The sequence below is a fragment of the Rhinopithecus bieti genome, unplaced genomic scaffold, assembly GCF_001698545.2.
Source record: "Rhinopithecus bieti isolate Rb0 unplaced genomic scaffold, ASM169854v2 scaffold_11964, whole genome shotgun sequence".
Lineage (NCBI taxonomy): Eukaryota > Metazoa > Chordata > Mammalia > Primates > Cercopithecidae > Rhinopithecus > Rhinopithecus bieti.
In genome coordinates, this window is record NW_016807677.1 from 350,928 (window position 1) to 376,472 (window position 25,545).

Sequence of the window (25,545 nt, forward strand, 5' to 3'; positions counted from 1 at the left end):
TTTTTAGTAGAGATGGGGTTTCACTGTGTTAGCCAGGAGGGTCTCGATCTCCTGACCTCGTGATCCACCCGCCTCGGCCTCCCAAAGTGCTGGGATTACAGGCTTCAGCCACCGCGCCCGGCCTAATATAACTATTAAAAGAAAATGTTTGGGTACCAACTAAAATCACTTCTGAAATAATCAAATATATAATATATATACCACACTTTGGGAAATACTAGCTTAGAGGATTTCTTTGTGGTGAGTTATAATGAAAAGTCCTCTTAACACTTCCCATATAAACTAACAAGACATTTCTAGTTGCTAAGTTCTAAACAGGAACTTAGGAAATGTGTCTAAATGGTATCCTTGACATAATATGTGAGACTTTTTATTTCATTTCACTAGAGAGTCTAGTTCACCTCCAAAACACCAAGTACAACCTCCGAAAGCTGGCAAAACTGGCTTTTTGGGTACCTTTAGCAAAGAGCTTGGCGCAGTCATGGCACAGTGAGAAATCGTGAGACCACTGTGCGTCCCACCCTTTGCCTGGAGTTGTGGATCCACAGCTCTTACAGCGAACACACTTGGTACAGATCTAGAAAAGAGGAAAAGAAATTCAATAGGAATTTCTTGTTTTTAATATCTTTCCTTAACTAAAAGGTTCTCAAATGCATCCATTTATAGATTTCATTTCTCTACTGAGATGATTTCCTAGTAATGAGGCAAAAAGATTGTCATACTGACATCCTCAAGCATAGATATTTGTAATACAAGTTACATAAGCCCAATAGTCACAGGACAGTTCTCTGTAAGAGCATCACGTGTATAACTCACCCAAACTTTCTTTTTCTTTGTGGGTTTGGTGGGGTAGTTTGGTCCCAGGCACTCAGGGTGATAGCTGTTTCGGCACTTATTACACTCCAGCAGCTGCTGTAAGAAAATATAATGGCAAAAAGATGAGCATCATATTACCTTCACCCAACACTTATTACTTAGTACCCCATTTCACATTTACTGGCAAGTAAGTAGAGCACACAATTGTAAGTTTGAATTTTCTCATGCATTATTTACTCCTGCCAAAGGCACTTGGTGATCAGCATTCTTACTAGGGAGATTTGACTTATTTTTGGAATTTTATTCAATATCATGTTTTCTGCCATTGTTCCAAAATTAAAACACAAAATGGGCAACTGATGATACTCAATTAAATACTAAAGACAGACTAAGCAAAAAGAGAAATAATACAGATACAAAATCTTAACTGGAAGACAGAAATAGAGATCGAAAAAGAAAGCAATACTCTAAGCACAGTCATCCTTGATTTCCGTGGGGGATTGGTTCCAGGACCCCCAGAGGATACCAAAGTCCATGGATGCTCAAGTCCCATTGACAAAATGGTGCAGCATTTGCATATAAGAAAATGCACATCCTCCCATATACTTATTTTTTTTGAGATGGAGTCTCACTCTGTCACCTAGGCTGGCGTGACAGACTGCACCACAGGCTGGAGTGGCTCACTGCAACCTCTGCGTCCAAAGTTCAAGCGATTTTCCTGCCTCAGCCTCCCAAGTAGCTGGGACTACAGGTGACCACCACCATGCCTGGCTAATTTTTTGTATTTTTAGTAGAGATGGGGTTTCACCATGTTAGCTCAGGATGGTCTCAAACTCCTGGCCTCAAGTGATCCGCCCGCCATATACTTTAAATTATCTCTAGATTACTTATCATACCTAATACAATGTAAATAGTTGTTATACTGTATTGTTTAGGAAATAATGACAAGAAAAAGTCTGTTCACATAGAGTACAGAGGCAACTACTAATTTTTTCCCAGATATAGTCAATCCAAGATTGGTTGAGTCCAGGGATTCAGAACCCACTGACACAGAGGTCCAGCTGTAGTTCTGTTACCAAGTTTTGTACCTTTGTAGCCTGATGTTGCCTTCCACAAACGTGACAGAATTTGCAGCGACGACAACACCAATTTTCCAGCTGGTCCTCCAGAGGGCGCTCGTTCTCCTCTAAACAAAACTTGTGGAAGGGCTCACAACAGACTTGGCAATACACAAACTATAGTAAGAACATGGGAAGATAGAAGTACATCAAATAATATGTAGAAAAACATAATCAACCATACCCTCCTTATATACTTTGGGTTTTAGTAGTCCACTGGCATATATTTAAGTCAATATATATTCATTATAATGACTATGTAAAAAAAGTACAGTATTGGGCACTGTGGGAGATTCAGAGTACTAAAGTGGTAATAACAGTGGAATTAGAAAGTAACAAAGTAAACATAATCCAAGATTTAACAGAACATGCTAAGTGCCCTAAGAGTGGTATAAACAGAGAGCTATGGGAATGTAAAGGAGTGGGGTGAGGGAAATAGGGAGGGTTTAAACGTTTTCTGTAATATACAAAACAATTCTAAGCTCTGGTTTGTCCTTTCCATTTCTATTTTATTTTTTTAAATTCATTTTTATTTTTATTTACTTATTTTTTTGAAATGGAGTCTCACTCTGTCACCCAGGCTGGGGTGCAGTGGTGCAATCTCGATTCATTGCAATCTCCGCCTCCCGGTTCAAGCGATTCTCCAGCCTCAGTCTCCTGAGTAGCTGGGATTACAGGTGCGTGCCACCACACCTGGCTAATTTTTTGTATTTTTAGTAGAGACGGGGTTTCACCGTGTTAGCGAGGATGGTCTCCATCTCCTGACCTCGTGATCCACTCGCCTAGGCCTCCCAAAGTGCTGGGATTGCAGGCATGAGTCACCACGCCCAGCCTCCATTTCTAATTTTAGAAATAAGTTATTTTCATATTGATACAGGATTTTCAAAAATACTAATTAGGATAATCCAGAATTTTCATTTGCCACAAAGGAATTATTGGGACAATTGGTCAAACCTAAATAAGGCCTATAGATCAGATAATAGTAATGTACCAATGTTAATTTCCTGATTTGGTAATTATACCATGGTTAAATACAAGAATGTCTTTGATTTTTAAAAATACATACTAAAATATTTAGAGGTAAAATGGTATATGTCTGCAACTTGTTCTCAAATTTTTAGACAAATGTATATCTATAGGTAAAATGTGTATATGTATTTTATTTGTTATTTTGTAAAATAGATACACACAGAGAAACATATTAACACTTAGGGAATCTGGGTGAGGGGTACTTAGAATTCTTTGTACGACTCATAGTTTTTTTGTAAGTCTGAAATCATGTCAACATAAAAAGTTTAAAAAATTCGCCTGGGGCCGGGCACGGTGGCTCAAGCCTGTAATCCCAGCACTTTGGGAGGCCGAGACGGGCGGATCACAAGGTCAGGAGATCGAGACCATCCTGGCTAACCCGGTGAAACCCCGTCTCTACTAAAAAATACAAAAAACTAGCCGGGCGAGGTGGCGGGCGCCTATAGTCCCAGCTACTCGGGAGGCTGAGGCAGGAGAATGGCGTAAACCCGGGAGGCGGAGCTTGCAGTGAGCTGAGATCCAGCCCCTGCACTCCAGCCTGGGCGACAGCGCGAGACTCCGTCTCAGAGAAAAAAAAAAAAAAAAAAAAAAATTTGCCTGGAAGAGAGTTCATCAAGCACTGGTTATGCTTTAGGAGTGCAGTGCAGGCAGCCGGCTATTCTCTAATTCATGTTTTAGGAATCCTGTGAGGTTGCTATGTACAACTGTAAAGAATTTAAATCAGAACAATTATACCCTGAAAAAGAAATCTGTTTAATCTCAGAAGTTGAAGGACTGGTGCTATAAAAATAAGTTATACCTGTGGGTGGCATACATGTGGGTGCAAAGCACTATATTAGGAGGGAAAAGAGATACAGACCCCTGGCACTTGTAGACTGAATATTCTCAGTCTCAATGATATGTGAAGCAACTCCTGCACTTAGAACAATAAGTTGTTCGTAATAGGGACTAAGAGAATATTTGCTTAGTAAATGGATACCAGGCAATAATTTGTAATTTTGCTAGTAATAACTTCAAATGGCAAGTGGGCAGGGTTGAGTTTCTTAGCTAGTTTGTGTCTCACTGACTGCTCAACATTCAGATTTCAACCTAGCTTGGATTTTCTTATTTTTTTATTTTTATTTTTTTGAGACAGGGTCTTGCTTAGTTGCCCAGGCTGGAGTGCAGTGGCGTGATAATGGCTCACTACAGACTTGATCTCCTGGGGTCAAGTGATCCTCTCACCTCAGCCTCCCAAGTAGCTGGGACTAGAGTAGCTGGGACTATAGGCACATGCTACCATGCCTGGTTTGTTTTTTTTTTTTTGAGTAGAGATGAGGTCTCACTGTTGCTCAGGCTGATCTTGAACTCCTGAGCTCAAGCAGTCCTCCTGCCTCAGCGTCCCAAAGTGCTGGGATTACAGGCGTGAGCCATTGCACCCGACCTGGATTTTCTTTACTACCTTTGCATACATATCTTATGTGGTAAGTAATAAGCCAAAGAGGTATCTGCCAGGAATTTAAGAACTGTAAAGGATGTAGGATATGTCCCTTATAAATGACAAACTACTGCTTCCTATTCAAAATTGTGCACTTTTTCCTTTCTCATTGTAAAGGTGGTACATACTGCAAAAAAACTCAGAAAGATTAAAAAAAAAAACCCAAAAAAACAGAGAAACAAATAAAAGTCACCCATAATCCAACCACACTCTTAATATTTTGGTATGAATCCTTCCAGATTGTTTTCTAGATATATATTCTAAAAACACTTTTCCAAACTAAGATGGGATTGTGCTTTATATACTATCTTGTAACCTGTTCTTTTCACTCAGTGATATGTCATGGACATCTTTCCATGTTATTACTGCAATTACTTTTGCACCAACCTAATAACATCCATCTATATTATCATCTTTGGGACTTCATATTTGCCATTATATATGCCCTATACTTATTTTAACCCATGCTCCTATATGGACTTTTGGGTTGTTTCCAGTTTTTTATTATCATGAACAATATTGAAATGAACACTACTTTATATCTACAGATTTGCCACTTTATCTAATTATATCCATAAGGATTTGAAGTGCAATTGCTATGTTAGAGGATATACCTATTTTTAAAATAAATATATATTTCCAAATAATTTCCTCAGAAAGAAAGATTGTAACTAATCTATATTTCTTTCTACCAACAGAAAGTCCCCATTTATTCAGGATTCTTTTTTATCATGCTTTAATTTCCAGTTTTTGGTCACTAGAGAGCTAAAAAACAGACACCCTCCTTTCACCTCCCCCGCCACCTACCATGTATTTATTTCTAATTTTGTGAATTATCTATTTCTGTCTTTTGCCTATTTTTTTTCTGGATATCATTCCTTTTTCTTATTAATTGGTAAGAGCTCTTTGTAGACAAAGAGGCTCTGATATACAATATAAAACAACCACCAATAGCATCCCTTTTAATAGACCACTGTATAATTTTTTCTCTTATTTAGACATCTAACAGAAAGATCAGAACTCTAATAAAGACTGAATTTAAGAGAGATGGGATTACTGATCTTTTCACTCTCAATAACTTTGCTACTCTAATAGCAGATTCCTTCCTAAAATCTCTAAAATACTTCAAAACATTTAGTTAGCTGGTTTAAACAGGGGATAGTACCTGCTAAACACCAACAAAACAGACTATAGTAATTTCATCCACAGAAAAATAATCTGTGTACTTCCTGGGGTACAAAGAAGCAGGATGCCTTACCTCTACATGCCCACTACTGGCACAGAGAAAGCAAACCACCCTGGGTGTTATAGGAACAGAAGTCAAGATTCCTAAGCCTCCCATCTCCCACACATTTTCTGCTTCACAGTCCTCCTGTGGAGAGAGAAAGGTTAGGAAAGTTTTACAATTACACAACTTTGGATGGAAAATAAGGATGAAAAGCATAAAATTAGTATGACATCAGAATGTCAGAGTATTTCATTTCAATGAGTCCAAAAATAACTGCTGCTTTAGAAAGTTTAAATCTCAGACACAGACTATTAAAAGGCTTGCTTATTCAATTCATATTGAATATATTGCAAAGATACACTGGGACTGAATCATTATGGTTTGATACTTTCCATGTGAAGGAATTACTTCCTCTGATACTGCTCAGGATGGATAGGAATGTTTCATTATCTATGTTCTGCAGTCAGTTCACAAACAATGACCTAAGAACACTGACCAAAGCTCTCCCAGTGCTAAACCCATCTGTGAATGGGAGTTCTTATTCATTCCCCCAGTTGGTGCTGATTTCCTCTTTCAACACCTTTGGTAGTAGCATTTTCGTTATTTAAAGTCTTTGACACTCAATATACTTTACGGTCACTGAAAACCTTTACCTTAAAGTCCACTCTGATCCTGTGGACTCCATCTGCTGGAATTTTTTGCTTAGAACTATTGCCATTGGAGAGAGTACTGAGGATGTTCAAAGTGCCTGCATTCTCCTGCTTATTGACCGGAGGTGGTTTTTCCTAAGGAGACAAAAGATGAATATAGAACAAAATCACACCCTATTTGCCTTCGTATTTGCAACAGATAATAACGCAAATGACAAATCTTATTAATAGATCTAAAAAACATGTTTCCAACATAAACAGAGAAATAATCTTCAAAAAAATTTTTTTAAGAGATTGGGTCTTGCTTTGTTGCCTAGGCTGCAATACAGTGGCACAATCATAGTTCACCGCAGCCTAGACTTTGTGGGCTCGAGTGATCCTCCTGCCTCAGCTTCTCAAGAGTAGCTGGGACTACAGGTGCATGCCACCATGCCTAGTTGATTTTTAAATTTTTTATAGCAACTGTGTGTCACTGTGTTGCCCAGGTTGGTCTCCAGCTCCTGCCCTCAAGTGATCCTCCCACCTTGGTCCCCCAGAGTGCTGGGATTATAGATGTAAGTCACCACACTATCTCTTTATCCATAATAAATAAAAATAGTGAAAACAGGGAAGGGTGATTTTTACAGACAAATAATTGCTAAAGGATGTTGGGGTCAAAAAATAATTATGCCAAATGGCTTTTAGAATAAGCAGATTCCTCGGCTAGAACATACAGGGCCACAAAGAAGGGAAAAGCAACAAGGAAGAGACCAAAAAGGAAACAGGGTAAAGCCTAAACTTTTTTTTTTGAGATGGAGTCTCGCTCTGTCATCCAGGCTAGAGTGCAGTGATGCAGTCTAAGCTCACTGCAGCCTCTGACTCACAGGTTCAGGCAATTCCCCTGCCTCAGCCTCCCAAGTAGCTAGGATTACAAGCGCCCACTACCACACCTGGCTAATTTTTGTATTTTTAGTAGAGACAGGGTTTCACCATGTTGGCCAGGCTGGTCTCAAACTCTTGACCTCAAGTGATCTGCCCGCTTCGGCTTCCCAAAGTGCTGGGATCACAGGCGTGAGCCACCGTGCCTTGCCAAGCCCAAACTTTTCTTTTTGGAGACAGTGTTTTGCTTTGTCACCCAGGCTGGACTGCAATGGTACAATCATAGCTCACTGTAGCCTCGAATTCCTGGGCTCAAGACAATCCTTCTGTCTCAGCCTCCTGAGTACCTGGGACCACAGGCAAGTGCCACCATGCCTGGCTAACTTCTTCTTCTTCTTTTTTTTTTTTTTTTTGTTTAAATAAAGACAGGGTCTTGCTATGTTGCCCAGGTTGGTCTCGAACTGCTGGCCTCAAGCAATCTTCCCACCTCAGCCTCATTAAGTGTTGGGATTACCGGCGTGAGCCACTGTGCCCAGCTAAAAGCCTAAACTTGAAGTTTCTTAATTTTAAGGAATTCCACTGCCATATACATAGAAGTCAAGGATAAGGCTTTTTCCCTACAAAATAGAATACATCCCTGAGAAATGGCAGAGAAACAAATCTCTCCTCACCTTTTCTTTTGGTTTTTGTTTTACAGGGATACTTGGGCGGGGAGCCACTTTTTTCTGTTTGCTCTGCTCTGGACCTAAAAAATTCAGAATAAATTGCAGTCAGATGCTGGCAACGACTACTTTAATACTGACTGACCTGTGAAGAAAGGGGCATTAGAAAAAAAAAAAAAAAAACTATTTAAACTCTAGGCTTTGAACAGGAAATTAAAACAATACCTCCAATTTACCTGGTTTTTTGTTTGTTTATTATTATACATAATAGTTAGAAAGAGAGCTGATTTTCTTGAACTGAAGACTTAAAATCATACATTTCCTGCTTTCAAATGCTGTTTGAGACATCAGTGCTTTTTTGTTAGTACTTGTGGTTCAGCAATTCCTTCTTGCCCTCCGCACTCACCTGATTCTGGTGGTGGAGGCTGCTTTTTCTTGGGCTCACTAGGAGTGGTTTTGGGAACTTCTTTTCTTGGCGGTCCTGTAGTAGGTGGCTGAGGGGGGATGACTGGTGCTGGCTGGGAGACCTGCTTGCTTGACTTCCTAGAAGCTGGAATGGTGGCCTGTTTGGATTCAGGCCCAGGGGCCGAGACATTCCCTTCTTCACTCTTTTCCTCGACGGGCTTTCGTGGAGGAGGCTCACTACTGCTTTTCTTTGGGGCAGGATCCTCTCTTGTTGATGGGGTAGGTTTCTGACTAGAGTCCACCACGTTCTTCACAACACTGCTCTCTTTGCTCTCTTTCTTTTCACTGGTCTTAGACTTTTTTTCTTTCTTTTTCACAGCTGGGGGAAAAACAACAACATCATCTGTCTATAAGTGAGAATAATTTTATTTAAAATAGAATTACAGAGCCACCATATGATCCAGCAATCCCACAGCTAGGTATATACCAAAAGAAAGGAAATCAGTATATCAAAGAGATATCTGCACTCTCATGTTTACTGCAGCAATACTCATGACAGCCAAGATTTGAAAGCAATCTAAGCGTTCATTAACAGATGAATGGATGAAGAAAATGTGGTACATATCCACAATGGAGTACTATTCAGCCATAAAAAAGAATGAGATCCTATCATCTGAAACAACATGGATGGAACTAGAGGACATTATGTTAAGTGAAATAAGCCAGGCACAGAGAGACAAACATCACATGTTCACACTCATTTGTGGGAGCTAAAAATTAAAACAATTGAAATGATGGAGATAGAGAGAGAGAATGATGTTTATGAGAGGCTGAGAAGGGTAGTGAGGTTGAGGGGGAAAGTGGGGATGGTTAATGGGTACAAAAATATAGCTAGATAGAAGTGAATAAGATCTAGTTTTTGATAATACAACAGGGTAATTACAGTCAGCAATAATTTACTGTACCCTTAAAAATAATTACAAGAGTATAATTAGATTGTTTGTAACACAAAGGATAAATGCTTGAGGTAATGGACATCCCATGTACCCTGATGTGATTATTACCCATTGTATGCCTGTATCAACATATCTCATGTGCCCCCATAAATTAATACACCTGCTGGCCAGGTACAGTGGTGGCTCATGCCTGTAATTCCAGCACTTTGGGAGGCCAAGGCGAGAGGATCACTTGAGCCTAGGAGTTCAAGACCAGCCTGGGCAACATGGCAAAATCCTGTCTCTGCAAACGAAAATTACAAAAATTAGCCAGGCATAGTGGTGCGCACCTGTAGTCCCAGCTACTAGGGAGGCTGAGGTGGGAGGATGGCTTCAGTCTGGGAGGTCGAAGCTACAGTGAGTCATAATCATGCTACTGCACCCCAGCCTGAAAGACAGAGTGAGACTCTGTCTCAAAAAAATAAATAATAAATACATCTGCTATGTATCCACAAAAATTAAAAATAAGTTAAAAAAATACATTTAAAAAATAGAAGCGTAGAAATGTGACACAACATTCTCAGTTTCCTGCAGCTAAAAGTTAGCATTGAAAGGCTAAAGAAAGTTAATGCCAAGTTGATCAGGTGAAATAGGTATACTTTAATTGCTCTAGGAAATAGAATGAACTATAATTTTTATATAAATCTTAAAATTTATTATGGAAAATTTAAAAAATACCCCAATACAGGAAATAGTCCAATCAACCCCATGTACCTATTACCTAGCTTCAACAATCTACTCCCTGCGAAAGAGTTGCACTTAAAAAAAAAAAAAAGTATTCTCTTCTACTGGATGTATACAACTACACAGCATTTAAGCAAGGAGCATTTGGGGGAAGACCTTTTTAACAACACTACCTTTAGCTTGCTTCTGCAGGTAGGCTTTGGAAGGCATCCACTGTAGATTCTGACATTTTCTCATCCTAGGAAAACAAGGATTAAACCATGAAACAAATTAAATTTAGAAGAGAAGCACTGAAACAAGTGTTCATTTTGCCTGCAACAATCAGTGAATCTTTATTCAGGTTCACATTTTTATAGCTGAAAAAAGGACGACTCATTACTCAGATTAAATTTGAGCCTTTGAATCCCCGGATTCACCTACCTTTAGGATCTAAAAGGAGCAAATATCAAATTATTTTTGAAATGGGACTCAAATTTCTTGTAATCCAACACTGACTAGCACCACACACAAAGTGATCAGTCAGTATTTCTTGTAGTCGCATCAGTCCTACTCTCTTATGAGGTTAATATTCATCAAGTAATCTTAACACAAAACAGACTAAAATTATCAAACAACTCCTTTGTCTACCACTACAATGCTATAATTAAATCTGGTGGCTTTGATATATACCTCATCCCTAAATTTAGATTTAATAAAATTCTAATGTAATCTGAAGTCTACAATTGCACTGACTCCACTTTAACTCTTAAATTTAGCACAACTTTATCTTGCTATCATGTACTTTTTTGTAATCTGTGAAGTACTTTACTTCTTTCCACTAATGAGACTGAGACAAGATTCTTGCTTAAGGTCAGACCAAACCAAAGCACAGAACTACTTCTTGTCTCCTAGAAATTATCTCCCCTGAAGTAAATAATGTAGCATTTCTCCCAATAATGTAGCATTTCTCCCAATAATGTAGCATTTCTCACTTTCATGTCACTCACTCATTCAGCAAATATCTATTGATACCTATTATTTGTGCCAGGCAATTTACAAGATGCTCAATCACCAAAATTTCTGTTTATGCTACTATCTTGATCTACTTTAAATAAAGTATCCCAGATGGCAAAAAGTATATCCACAAACTAAAAAAGAGGAGAAAAGTAGAGCAATAAAATTTCAACATAAAAAATTCCATATTAGGGGATGGCTAATGGGTATAAAAAAATAATTAGAAAGAATGAGTAAGACTTAGCATTTGATAGCACAACAGGGTGATTATAGTCAATAATAATTTAATTGTACATTTAATTGTATACTGAAAGAGTATAACTGGATTGTATGTAATACAAAGGATAAATGCTTAAGGGAATGGATACCCCATTTTGCATGATATGATTATGATGCATTGCATGCCTGTATCAAAACATCTTATATATACCATAAATGTATATACCTACTATGTACCCATACAAATTAAAACAAAACTTCTTAAAAACAGAAATTTCAGCTGGATGCGGTGGCTCACGCCTGTAATCCCAGCACTTTGGGAGGCCGGGGCAGGTGGATCACCTGAGGTCGGGAGTTCAAGACCAGCCTGACCAACATGGAGAAACCCCTCTCTACTAAAATACAAAATTAGCCAGGCATGGTGGCGCATGCTTGTAATCCCAGCTACTCGAGAGGCTGAGGCAGGAGAATCGCTTGAACCCGGGAGGCGGAGGTTGCGGTGAGCTGAGATCGCGCCATTGTACTCCAGCCTGGGCAAAAAGAGCGAAACTCCGCCTCAAAAAAAAAAAAAAAAAAAAAAACCAGAAATTTCATATGAGGCCAAGCACTGTGGCTCATGCCTGTAATCCCAGTACTTTGAGAGGCCAAGGCAGGAGGATCACTGGAGCCTAGGAGTTCAACGTTGGCAGTGAGCTATGATCATGCCACTGCACTCCAGCCTGGGCATCAGAGCAAGACCCTGTCTCTTAAAAAAAAAAATTCCATGTGCATAAAAATATTCTAAGAGACAGTCGGAAAGCACAGATATTTATGCAGTGTATCTCCAATGTTTCCTGAATTGTCATAATTTCGTTGGGTCAACATAATTTCATAAAGTTGTCAGGTTTTAAGTAGGAATCCTCCAGAGCTACAGTCTGATATGGTAGCCATTAGTTACACATGGCTAAAGTTAAACAAAATAAACAATGTAGTTCCTCAGTCACACTAATCACATGTCAAGCACTCAACAGCCACATGTGGCTAACGGCTGCCACACTGAACTAAACATTTCCATTATTGTTGTCTACTATTCCAATAGAACATTTCCATTGTTGCAGAACATTCTATTAATGACAGCATGGCCCCAGAGTATTTCTTATTTAAGAACAGCCCACACCACAAAATCTAACTATAATAAGTTAGAAGTTGCAACTCAATTACAACCACATTCAGTGTCCTAATGCATCTCTGCAACAAACTAGGGATAAATAAGCAACTTTATGGATGAGAGGTCAACATCTCAGAGTGAAACACCCACTTACTTGCAGCACTGCTTCTTTATATTGCGACCACCAAACTTGGGCTTATCTAAGCAATTAGTACAAACACCACAGTCCTCAGGCACCTGGCAGCCAGGACACTGCCCACACCGCCTCGATCGCCGTCCTTTCTTTACTGGAGGTTCCTGGGGTGCCTTGTTTCTAGTGACAGGTTTAATTGGTTTGATGGGTGGAGCAAGAGGTTCAGCATCTTCTGAGCCAGCAATTGATGACTTGTCTGTTAAAGAAATGTGGCATTAGTTCCAAGGGAGTACTGAATCCCTTCTTGGGAGTAGAAGGAGAGGTTCTCAAAAATCCCCTTCTGTCATTAGCTACCTTCAAACCTTGTTTTAATTGGTACTCCAAAAATAAAATATATTAAAATATTTATATACAGAACTCAGAATCTATTTTAAATAGTTATTTAAATGTGTAAAAATGCCAATAACTTGGCTGGGCACAGTGGCTCACGTCTGTAATCCTAGCACTTTGGGAGGCTGAGCCGGGCAGATCGCCTGAGGTCAGGGGTTTGAGACCAGCCTGGCCAACACAGCAAAACCCCTCTCCACTAAAAATACAAAAATTAGCTGGGCGTGGTGGCACATGCCTGTAATCCGATACTCAGGAGGCTGACGCAGGAGAATCGCTTGAACCCAGGAAGTGGAGGCTACAGTGAGCTGAGATCGTGCCCCTGTACTCCAGGTTGGGCGACACAAGACTCCGTCTCAAAAAAAAAAAAAGCCAACAACTTGCGTCTCGATGAAAGCAAAATTCCAAATATTGAAAACAAAACAGTCTAATCTAAAATCAAGAATAGAAACCAAATGCTTCTAAGGATTCTTCAAACCTCTAAATTCATTTTGAGTGGCTACTCTGCACTTAAGAACTGTATGGCAGCCATGACGTGCCTCCTAGACCTCCAACTACAGAAAGCACAACTGATCTGGGCCCCCGCTTCTGTGCTCTGAAATCGAGTGGTGCAGAGGCCACACTTACCACGGGCTTTCAGGCAGTGACTCGGTGGAGGAGTCACTCCTCCACCTGCTCCTGAGAGACACAAGACTCCCCTGACAGTCTACTTTTACTCAAAGACACCTTGACAGCTTTCTAAACCTTTCTTACCTGCACAGCAGTCTAGGAAGATTCTAGCCTTCCTTCCCCTTCTCCTTCATGGGGGTGAAGTCTGACAGCTCTCCCAGCCTTCCCTGGCTACCTCCCCGTTTTCCTTCTCAGGCATTTCCTTTAATAAAATCCTCATGTTTTTAATCCCCTCTTGCCATCTGTTTTTCAGAGGACCCAGACTAACTATGAAGAGCCTACTGGGCATCCCCAGAATAATCAACAAACAAATCAAAAGCCTGTTCCGACTCCAAGTTGACCTTCCTGACCTACCATCATTCCCCATGGAAGACAAAATCTTTTCTCGTTCTTCCCATGGTAAGGCACTCAGGGTGGGCATGTCATCAGGAAACACAGCTCGTTTTCGGCCAAGGGCAACAGCTGCTCTTCTGCAGACATGTTTAATCCGGGGTCCTCGCACAGAGGTCTCTGATGAGTCACTTTCTTGACCCTGAATATGAGGCAATCCAAAAACAGTAACAACCATACATGTTGAAATTATAACTGAACGAAGCCAAGGTATACTTGATCAATTTCATGATGACTTAAAATCAAAACATACAACTCTTATTCCCAGCTGATAAATCACATCAAAACAGAAATCAGCTATTACCGTATCCTAATTGGCAGCACAAAAAAAAGGTCTCTAATCAAAAAATAAAAAACAGCTTGAGGTGGGAAGATCATTTGAGGCCAGGAGTTCAAGACCAGTATGGGCAACATAGCGAGAACCCATCTCTACCCAAAATTTAAAAATTGGCTGGGCGTGGTAATACACACCTGTAGTTCTAGCTACTTAGGAGGCTGGGACAAGAGGATCACTTGAGCCACCTTGGGTGACAGAGTGAGACCCTATCTTAAAAACAAACGAACAACTAAGCTTCTATTCCCAATTACACTACTATTTTAAATTCCCCTCAAAATTCAAGCTGCCAGTCTCTATTACCAAAAAGTTCAGTGTGGTATAAATGTAGCTTATCTAACCAAAAACTATTTCTTATATTTCCTTGATCAACAGAGAAGTAGGAGTGAAATAACTTATAAATGAAAGTATAGGCTGGGCGCAGTGGCTCACGCCTGCAATTCCAGCACTTTGGGAGGCCGAGGCGGGCGGATCACCTGAGGTCGGGAGTTTGAGATCAGCCTGACCAACATGGAGAAACCCTGTCTCTACTAAAAATACAAAATTAGCCGGGTGTGGTGGCGCATGCCCGTAATCCCAGCTACTCGGGAGGCTGAGGCAGAACTGCTTGAACCTGGAAGGCGGAGGTTGCAGTGAGCTGAGATCACGCCATTGTACTCCAGCCTGGGCAACAAGAGTGAAACGCCGTCTCAAAAAAAAAAGGAAGTATAAAAGGCTACAACAGAAATGTCTCAGATTTTAAAGAGCCACTGCTCCTATCACAAAAAACATCCAACATGGTGTTAAAAATAAGTCCCATTATATTCCTGCTACAATTCTCAACTGGCAGAATTACTAAATGTAACTATGGCCCTAGGTTGAATAACATTAATTTTATTTATTTATTTTTTTGAGACGGAGTCTCACTCTGTTACCCAGGCTGGAGTGCAGTGCCGCAATCTCGGCTCATTGCAACCTGCCTCCCAGGTTCAAGCGATTCTCCTGCCTCAGCCTCCCGAGTAGCTGGTACTACAGGCACATGCCACCGTGTCCGGCTAAGTTTTTGTATCTTTAGTAGAGACAGGGGTTCACCATGTTAGCCAGGATGGTCTCAATCTCCTGACCTCGTGATCCGCCCGCCTCGGCCTCCCAAAGTGCTGGGATTACAGGCGTGAGCCACTGCGCCTGGCCCTGAATAACATTACAAATCTAAGTTTATGGCCATCTTAATCTAACTTGATATGCTGGCATCAATAGGCATCTATTACATGACAATCTTTTCAAAAGATCCTAAAGATCAGCAACACTTCTCAGAAAAGGCCAGTGACTAGCTTACTTTGTTAAACAAATAAACAGGCCGGGCGCGGTGGCTCAAGCCTGTAATCCCAGCACTTTGGGAGGCTGAGATGGGCGGATCACGAGGTCAGGAGATCGAGACCATCCTGGCTAACACGGTGAAACCCCGTCTCTACTAAAAAATACAAAAAACTAGCCGGGCGAGGTGGAGGGCGCCTGTAGTCCCAGCTACTCCGGAGGCTGAGGCAGGAGAATGGCGTAAACCTGGGAGGCGGAGCTTGCAGTGAGCTGAGATCCGGCCACTGCACTCCAGCCTGGGCGACACAGCGAGACTCCGTCTCAAAAAAAAAAAAAAAAAAAAAAAAAAAAAAAAAAAAAAACAAATAACCAAACAAAACAATAAAAAAACAAACAAAAATGCTGGTCTTTGTAAAAATCTGTTTGGCATCCTGTTAACTAACAGAATTCTATAGCTTTCCTGTTCCATGGCCTAAGGCTAAGTGCTTCTAATCTGTTTATTTATTTATTTTGAGACAGAGTCTATTGGCCCAGGCTTGAGTGCAGTGGCGGGATCTCAGCTCACTGCTATCTCTGCCTCCCAGGTTCAAGTGATTCTCTTGCCTCAATCTCCCGAGTAGCTGGGAATAGAGGCGTGCATCACCAACTAATTTTTTTTTTTTTTTTTTTTTTAGTAGAGATGAGGTTTCACCATATTGGCCAGGCCAGGCTGGTCTCAAACTCCTGACCTCAAGTGATCTGCCCACTTTGGCCTTCCAAAGTGGTGGGATTACAGGCATGAACCATGGCAGCCGGCCAGTACTTCTCATTTGTATTCTGCAAAAACATATTATCTATTGCTCTAATCCTTCACTACTCAGAGGAAGAGAATGCTCCCCTCCGGTTTTCTATTCTATCGGGGATAGTAAAACAACTTGACTATTAAAATGTACCTTAAAAATTAAGTCCCAGGTTTAATTACATCAAACCTATAAGGTACAAACAACTCAGTATCCTCTGAGTTGTTTAAGTTATCTAAGTCCCAACCTTAGTTCATTCAGCCTTAGTTCACCAATTTTCCACAGGTGCCAATCCAGCTATCCAATATTCCTCAAATATGTTTCTTACTTTTCCATTTTTACCCACACTGTTCCCTCTACTTAGAATGTTATGTCCGGCCGGGCGCGGTGGCTCAAGCCTGTAATCCCAGCACTTTGGGAGGCCGAGACGGGCGGATCACGAGGTCAGGAGATCGAGACCATCCTGGCTAACACGGTGAAACCCCGTCTCTACTAAATGCAAAAAACTAGCCGGGCGAGGTGGCGGGCGCCTGTAGTCCCAGCTACTCCGGAGGCTGAGGCAGGAGAATGGCGTAAACCCGGGAGGCGGAGCTTGCAGTGAGCTGAGATCCGGCCACTGCACTCCAGCCCGGGCGACAGAGCAAGACTCCGTCTCAAAAAAAAAAAAAAAAGAATGTTATGTCCTGCCATTTTCTACCTATCAAAATCCTACTGGTCCTTGAAGGACTACTGCAAATACCACTGCCTCCACCATACTTTTCTTGGTTCTCATAACTGGATATAACTGAACCACTTAGCCTAAAACTTGCCCACAGAAAGGGCTCAATAAACTGTTAGTTTTAATAGGCAAGGTGGAAAAGAGTACCTGTGCTTTGGGCTGGTCAGTTTGTTTAAGACTCTTACTCTTCTCAATCTTGCAGAGCTGAGCTTTGGCCTTTTTTAGGAGGCTGGCAACCCTCTTGTCAGTCATTGGAAGCTTGTCTGCCTGAGCCAACATGGAGCCTATGGAGGAAGTGGAATGTTTAACAGTGCTAGATGAAGGAGTGGAAAGGCAGAGGGTTTTCTCCTTCTCCAGGGATGGGGCAGTTGGGCCGAGGTCCAAGTTGTTTTTTTCCAGATTTCCTCTCCCTTTCTTTATAAGTATTTTGGTTTTGACAGCTGTTGTATCCCCAAGAGTCACAGAAGTAATATCAGTCCCAGAATCATGTGATGAAGACTTCTTCCGCCCTGTTGCTTTTTTGGCAGAAGATGAAGTGGCAACATCTTCACCAACAACCTTCTCTTTGGAAACCCTACCCACAGGATACAAAGCAGAACTACTCTGAATTTCTGATCCCTTTTTCCTTTTCTCTTTCCTTGACTCCCGCTTATTCTCCTTTTCTCTCTCCCGGTCTCTCTCTCTACTCTTGTCCTTCTCCACGCTCTTGTCAGCATCTCGATCTTTGGACAGCTCCTCAGGGGCCTTGTCTTTATTTCTCCCTCTTTCAGTCTGAGAGCCTGGGGTAAACCAAGGGAAGAGAGGAGTAGGACTACTTGATGAAAATGGCTCTGGTGGAGCACTAGTCTGCTTCCTTGGTCTCTGATTTTTCTCTGCAGATTCCCCAGACTGAGTCAGGGAATGAGAAGGAAAAGTAAAAGTTGGGTTTAAGGCACTAGTGGCAAGAGGACTAACAGAAATGCTTAACGAGGAAGAGACAGAAGACGGGGGGGTGAGAGGTGACAGCTCAGAAGTACTAAGCCTTCCACTTCTCGTCCTCATGGAGTGAGAAGGAGATCTTGGTTCAGATCGAATAGGACTAAACACTTTTCTTTTCCTTTTTCTATTGGATACTCCTGAAGAAGATGTTCCAGCAGAAGTTCGATTACTAGGCAAGGTTACAGACTCAAATATTCTAGAGTGAGCCTCACTTGGAGTAAATCTTGGAGCTCTCAGAAGAGGGCTCCTTTTGTGCATATCAAACCTTGTTCCAGAATGGAGTGGCGAAAACAATCGGGCTGAAGTAGCAGTACCAGATGCAGAAAAACCAGACGCAAAGCCAACGTCCTCGGGAGTTAGCGGAGGGGGTCGGAAATTATCAAATATTGGTTTGCGAATAAGACCTTCTTTGGCATACTTTGCTGAGGAAAAGTATTGTGGCTCTGACCTAGAATGCTTTAAAGAAGTCCACCTAAATGTCGGTTCTCGCAAAATAGATTTTCGCTTCCCTTGCATAGGAGCAGTGGAAGCAGGCAAAAATGGTGATGCTAAGGGGATTGTTGGAGGCATAAGCCAAGGTGTGTGGTCAGAGATACTGGAGGCTGGCTGCAGTGGTGGGGGTGGAGTCAGCAGAGGTGGAGGTGGAGACGAGGAGGTCTGCTGCTGGGGGGCACTTTGTAGAGTTGATAATTTTTTCGTCGTTCTAGATCCGAAACTTCTCTCCGACACTGAATACCTTCGGCTTCTCCTATCATTACTCTCATTTTCTGGGGACTGGGAAATGGGCAGTGGAGTATGAACTTCAGGGGTATCGCTCCGCTCCTCAGGAAGTACCTGAATCTCCTCAGAAGCCTGAGAGTCTGTGGAGGTATCAACACTGGGGCTACTAGATCGGGAGGAGTCTGAAGACATTTGAGAGGAGTGCTGAGAAGCTGCACTTGATTTTTCAGAAGATCCACAGGACGGGGCACTGAATCTACTATTCGGTGTAGACTCTAATCGGGCAATTTTAATTGGAGGGTCATAATCCTCATCCTCTATAAACCGCCGAGGGGTCTTAATGATCCGCGAGGAGATAGCACTGACAACAGGCATGATGAACTGTCGAATATTTTTGACCTGTGTCTTCACCTTTCTTCCCTGCAGCTGAGCTGCTTCTTTTTCAATTTTCTTTTGAGCCCCCTTTTTTGCCCTCTGCAAGAGTTGCTTAGCAATGGTTGCATCTGTCCTTTTCGAAGAAGGAATAATCCTAACTGGCTTAATCCTTCGAGGGCTTTGTCTGACAACTGTCTTATCTTCTTTTGTAAGTGGAGGTGTTCCTTCCTTGTCTTTCCGGACTTTCTGGGGCTTTTCCAGTTCCGAATTAATGAGGAGACCCGAAGGGGTCTTTATCCTTTCTGTTGATGGTGGCCTTCCTCTCCGTCGTACAATCTGTACCCCCTTCCTTCCTATTTGAAGCTTCCCTGTCTTAAACTTAGACTTGAGAGGAGACAGTTTACCTGCTCTTAATTTTTTAATCTTTGTGGCTTGCTGAAACGTAGCAGAAGGTGTCCTTTTAATTTTTTTCAGGTTATCTTCTTTGTTTCCCTTTGGTAACTCTGAAATGTCCTTTCCATGTGTTATTTTGATTTTTACTCCAGGGAAGGTGGGAGGTCTTCCTCTCTTCTTTTCTATACTTTTAGAATCTTTCTTCTTGATCTTATCTCCAGATTTGGTCTCTGATTTATTTAGAGGGGAAAACACAGATGGATCTGAGAGGATAGCTGAATTTCGGTCAGAGCCACTTCTAGGTCTCCCACGAGGTTTTCGAGGACTAGTTTTAACTGTGTATAGAAATTAAACAATGAAGAGCATATATTTAGCTGTGTAGTTTAGGTTTTAACTAAGCTGAATATAACTTAGCACTGGCCATTTTGTACTGAGTTCAACTTGAGTCTAATGAGTCAATCAAACATCTTAATTGTGCTTAGTTTCTTTTCACCCAAAATTTGCCTCAAAGAAGTCAGCAAATAACATGCCACCTGAAAGAACATTTAATTACTTTTTTGATACAAAAAGATAATTAAGAGTTTTCCACTGAACAATTAATCCACAAAACTGATTTTCCTACAATTTTAGATGAGCCAGAAGGTTTTTTCTGAACTCAAAGGAATTGTAAAGAAAAAAAATGTGAACTTCCTTGCCATATCCTAGCCACCAAGATTAACATTTAAGAACATGCTTCTAGTCAGTCATCCCATCTTTTCAATTCAGAATTCTGTCTTTGAACAAATTTGAACACGCTGCTCTTCAATCATCAACATACCAACTCCCTGGGCAGTTCAGAGTACCATATTTCAATCTATTTTCCCAAAGCAGACTAAGAAAAGTTTTACTGAATAGAAAAATGTTCATTCATGACACATCAGAATAAGATCACTGAACTCAGTGGCATGTGAACTAATCAGTGAAGTAACGTAATGATGTGTCTACTAAATCTACTCCCCTACCTAGAGGTTCTTGAGCTAGTTAGTCTCAAGTTGCAAAAAGATTTAACCTTAACTGATGTAAGCAGCAAAGTGACAACTTAATAAATCAAAGTTCTGTTCTAAATAAAAGGAATTTTCCAATGTATAAATAAGCTCAGTTTGCCACTTTTCAAGCCACTCAAGAAAACAAGACTGTTTGTAAAACACCTTGTATAAGTCTACATTTTAAAAAGTAGTAACAGTTGGCTATTTTATCAAATCTTCTCTTCCCTCTTGATAACATTCTTCTGAGATTAAAACTTCCCTTAATAGGCACCAAAAGAGATTTATGCCATTATGATGAACATTTTTACAATGGAACTACTTTCTAACAGAACAGAAGTCAACAAAGATTTTATTGTTGAGATTTCTAAATATAAATGCATTCCTCATCAATTAATTTATGAGAGTTCCTTTAATAGACTAAGGATTCACAGCTCCTTTCTCAACATATTCTAATTACAACAAAGGTAATAAACTAGGAGACAGCAGAGAAACCATGTTTCATTTCTCAAATAATGAAACATATCGAGATGGTTTCTTAGAAAAGAAGACAACATTCAAGGTAGACTGGTAGTCAAGAAAAAAAACTTAAGAGGAAACTATCATGAAAAAGTGGTGAATTAACAAAATAAAACTCCTGCCCGGAGTCTGGGTGACAGAGTGAGACTCTGTTTCAAAAACAAGAACAACAAACAAAACAACTCCTGCCCGGAAATACATCAAATGATTCCTTAACATTGTGGTAGACTTGAACCTGGCCAATCAGAGGGCTTTATCAATTCTGAAAACCTCTTCTATCCTACTTTTTAAAAAATGCTTTTGGTAGACAAGTAGAAGCAGCAGAAGAGAGAAGAGTCCCAGCACTGCTGCTAACTTCCCTGATCCACAACATATCCAAAGAACTCTCAAACTGGTTATAAATCATTACTCATATATTTTATGGACCTCATTTTGTCATCTATAAACACAAAAAAAACCCTGATGATCTCTCAAATTCCTTTCCTATATGAAGTTTTAAGACTTCATCACATGTTAAAGAGAACACTGCTACTGTCTGAATAGCACAGATACTGGGACACTACTGCCCCAACTAGAATGACAATACCACCCCTATTTAAGAAAATTGTCAACTTGGATGTTTGAATTACATGATAATATATGATGACTCTTAAGTGAGACCCTAATGCTAGCACATATCACAAGCTAAGTCAATGTCAAAAAGCAGAAACAGCTAACAATATCACATTTAGCTGGAGTGTCTATCCACATAAAATCAAAGAAAACCATATATAAAGTTAGAACGGCAGCACAGATAGGGAATGCATTTTCATCAAAAGATGCATAGCTTTCTCCTATATAGAACTGAATTCTGCAAGCCATTAAATGTTATTCCCATTGAGGGTCTTCTCTTAGGAAACTGCTTGTAAGTCTAGAATTTCAAGATATTCTAGATATTTTGTTGGTGAGAATGATGACAAATATTGCTAATTTTCCATTTTTTTATTTTAATACAGCCTTTCAAGAATCAGGTAAAATGTTTCACATAATGCCAATATTTTGTTTTGGTTCTGTGACAATAGTAGACCAAATTTAATCTGAAAAAAATAATGGCCAAATTATTCCCAAAGACATATACACTACCACATAACACAAAATGTGTAAATCTGAGGATGCTTTTAGTAGGTTACCTTCAGTTTGCCTACCAGATTTCCCAGTAATTCTGTAGAAACCTACTTCCCATGTCCCAAGTTGTTCCCAGAGAGAAAGAATAAGCCCAATGTGGCCTGACAGAGAAGAGTCCCATAAAGAAGTCTAGCTCATAAGCCATTTCCTAACCCCAGTATGGTAGAGCATCCTTTACATGCAAAGAAGGCAAGGGGAAGCCACAATCTCCTAACAAACAAAACTTAAAGGCACCATGCACTTAATTGGCCGTACCTGAAGGAGACCTTGTGGGACTTCGCACTCTGACTTCTTCATCTGAGCCAAAACCTAAGAATTGCTCATCCTACAACAAAGGAAAATTATTTTAAAATCAGAAGCAAAAACGTGCATACAAACACATCCCAAAGAAATGCCCGGAGGAGGCACAAATGAATTTGGAAAATTTGCCTTTTTATATTAATTATCATCATTCAAATGGATACTATAAAATAACTAATATAGAAATAAATGGACCCAGTCATACAGCTTTATTATAGACAAATAGGAGCTGTGTAGTAACTGAACAATGCATTGAAATGTCATCTTTGGTGCATAGTACACAGAGGATAGTCCTAAATTTCAAACTATAGATACAGCCCAAAACAATTAAAGGACAACTTTAAATCAGGTAAGCAAATAAGTATAATGGCAGAAACATACAGCCCCAATACAACAAATGCTTTTCAACAAGTATTTAAGTCTATAGACACATAAGGAGTAACATAAACAATATAATAATCTCTTGCCTTCTAAATATTAATAGAGACTGAAAGTGCCATAATTGTCAGTTCCTTAACTCAGGAATTGACATTTAGATGTGATTTCTGTACATTTGAGATCCAGAGAGTCTCAACATGCATTTTATGGTATAATTTTAAAAATGCCTGTGATAAGAGACTTAATGGTGGGCAGCAGTGTTTGTGAAAGGGATCATGAATTGACCACATATAGGATGAAATCCTTTACTAAAACTTAGGGAAACATCCTATTTTCAGTTATAGTTGGAAAAGACAAAAAGCAAAAGCTTCTGCTTACCTCTAATTTTTTTTTTTTTTTTTGAGGCGAGAGTTCCGCCTCGCCCGATGGGATGCAGTGGCCAGATCTCAGCTCACTGTCCAAGCTCGCCTCTCGGGTTATGCCATTCTCCTGCCTCAAGCCTCCGAGTAGGGCTGGGACTACAGGGCGCGCCGCCACCTCGCCGCTAGTTTTGTATTTTTAGTAAGACGGGTGTTTCACCGTGTGTAGCCAGGAGGTCTCGATCTCCTGACCCTCGTGATCCGCCCGTCTCGGCTCCCAAAGTGCTGGGATACAGGGCTTGAGGCCACCGCGCCCAGCCACCTCTAATTTTTAACTCGCACTATTTAAAAAAAAAAAAAAAAAAAGGATTTGTTTAACCTATTTTGCACAAGTTATCAAGAAATATGGTCTATTTAAACAAACTGATTAATAGAAAGTCAATGATTCAGAGATTGAGTTCTTTCCAGAGAGAGACACAATGATAGAATTTCAGATTCTGGAAACAAAATCCATATAAAACAAGAACAAAATAAGGAATGAAGAACAGACATTCTGGAACCTCCAATTTATAGTGGTAAGTCCCAAACTGAGTTCCAATGATAAAAGCACTGACATTTTCCTCTCAAGAGGTAAGATCACAGGTATGTGGACAACATCAATGAATTTTCTGAAGGATTATTTTCTCAGTTAATTTAAAACTAGAGTCAGGTGCTAACCGTCTTAGCCATTTTTCAGCCATGACTATATTAAAAGACATATGTAACTTTTAGGACAAATTAGCAGGTTAATCTCTTAAATTTAAATGCTTTAGAGGAGCAAAACATTTAAGGCCCAGTCTTTGCATACTAGGCAACTGAGAGACAAGTCTTATTGGCATCTAAAAAGGCTCTTTGCTCTGAGATTGCTAAGATTAACATATTGGACTATCTAATACAAGGCTGAAATTCTCCTCTTCAAAAAAGCATTATAATTTTGTTTTTTTTTTTTTGAGTCTTGCTCTGTCACCCAGGCTGGAGTGCAGTGGCGTGATCTCAGTTCACTGCAACCTCCGCCTCCTGGGTTCAAGCGATTCTCTTGCCTCAGCCTCCTGAGTAGCTAAGACTACAGGCCCTTGCCACCATGTCCAGCTAATTTTTGTATTTTTATTAGAGATAGGGTTTTACCATGTTGGCCAGGTTGGTCTCAAACTCCTGACCTCAAGTAATCTGCCCGCCTCACCCTCCCAAACAGCTGGGATTACAGGCATGCACCACTATGCCCAGCCATGAAAAAGTATTATAATTCTAAGAATGTATGAAACCTAAATTTAAGGAACACAGACTAGAGTACTTTTTTTAAAAAATTACCTATTTTGCTCGGGCTGGTCTTTAATTCCTGGTCTCAAGTGCTACTCCTGCCTCAGCCTCCTGAGTAGCTGGGACTGCATACATGCACCACCATGCCTGGCTTACTGGAGTACTTTTTCCAGTTCCATCTTTCCTCACTAATTTAAATTCTTTCACGTAAGTTCTTTTTCTGTTGTTTTTTTGTGTGTTTGTTTTTTGTTTTTTTGAGACAGAGTCTTGCTCTGTCGCCCAAGCTGGAGTGCAATGGCACCACCTCAGAGCTTGCTGCAGCCTCTGCCTCCCGGGTTCAAGAGATTCTCATGCCTCAGCCTCCCAAGTGGCTGGAGTTACAGGCATGTGCTACCACACCTGGCTAATTTCGTAGTTTTAGTAGAGATGGGGCTTTTGCAATGTTGGCCAGGCTGGTCTTGAACTCCTGGCCTCAAGTGATCCACCCACCTCGGCCTCCCAAAGTGCTGGGATTACAGGTGTGAGCCACTGTGCCCAGCCGGTTCTTTTTACTTTAAGAAAGTTTAAAGTAAATTATTACTGTGAACATTATTTGTGAATAAAACAATTTTCTCCTGACCAGCACAGTAGCTCACACCTTAATCCCAGCGCCTTGAGAGGCCAAGATTGGAAGGACTGTTTGAGGCCAGGAGTTCAAGACTAGCCTGGGCAACATAGTGAGACCCAACATAGTGAGTCTTTACAGAAAATTTTAAAATTAGCCAGTGCTCACTCTGTCACTCAGGCTGGACTGCAGTGGTGTGATCACGGCTCACCGCAGCCTCAAACTCCTGGGCTCTAGCAATGCTCCTGCCTTAGCCTCCTGGGCAGCTGGGACTACAGGCATGTACCAGCACCTAGCTAATTTTAAAATCTTTTACAGAGACGGGGTCTCGCTATGTTCCCCAGGCTGGTCTCAAACTTCTGGGCCCAAGTGATCCTCCCACATTGGCCTCCCAATCTAAAAAAAACTAAAAATAATTTTAAAATAAAAAAATTATCTCTCTCTTTTCATCTT

General features: G+C 40.7%; 1 protein-coding gene across 1 annotated transcript in view; it reads right to left on the reverse strand.

The window, feature by feature from the left end:
* The window catches only part of KMT2A (lysine methyltransferase 2A), a 95,902-nt gene that overhangs the window by 39,244 nt on the left and 31,113 nt on the right, over positions 1-25,545 (reverse strand). The window contains 12 exon segments of the mRNA XM_017883057.1: positions 457-577; positions 817-912; positions 1,905-2,051; positions 5,699-5,812; positions 6,322-6,453; positions 7,848-7,921; positions 8,245-8,622; positions 10,096-10,160; positions 12,436-12,670; positions 13,825-14,002; positions 17,132-19,785; positions 22,411-22,480. Of these exon segments, the coding sequence (XP_017738546.1) occupies positions 457-577; positions 817-912; positions 1,905-2,051; positions 5,699-5,812; positions 6,322-6,453; positions 7,848-7,921; positions 8,245-8,622; positions 10,096-10,160; positions 12,436-12,670; positions 13,825-14,002; positions 17,132-19,785; positions 22,411-22,480 (4,264 nt within the window).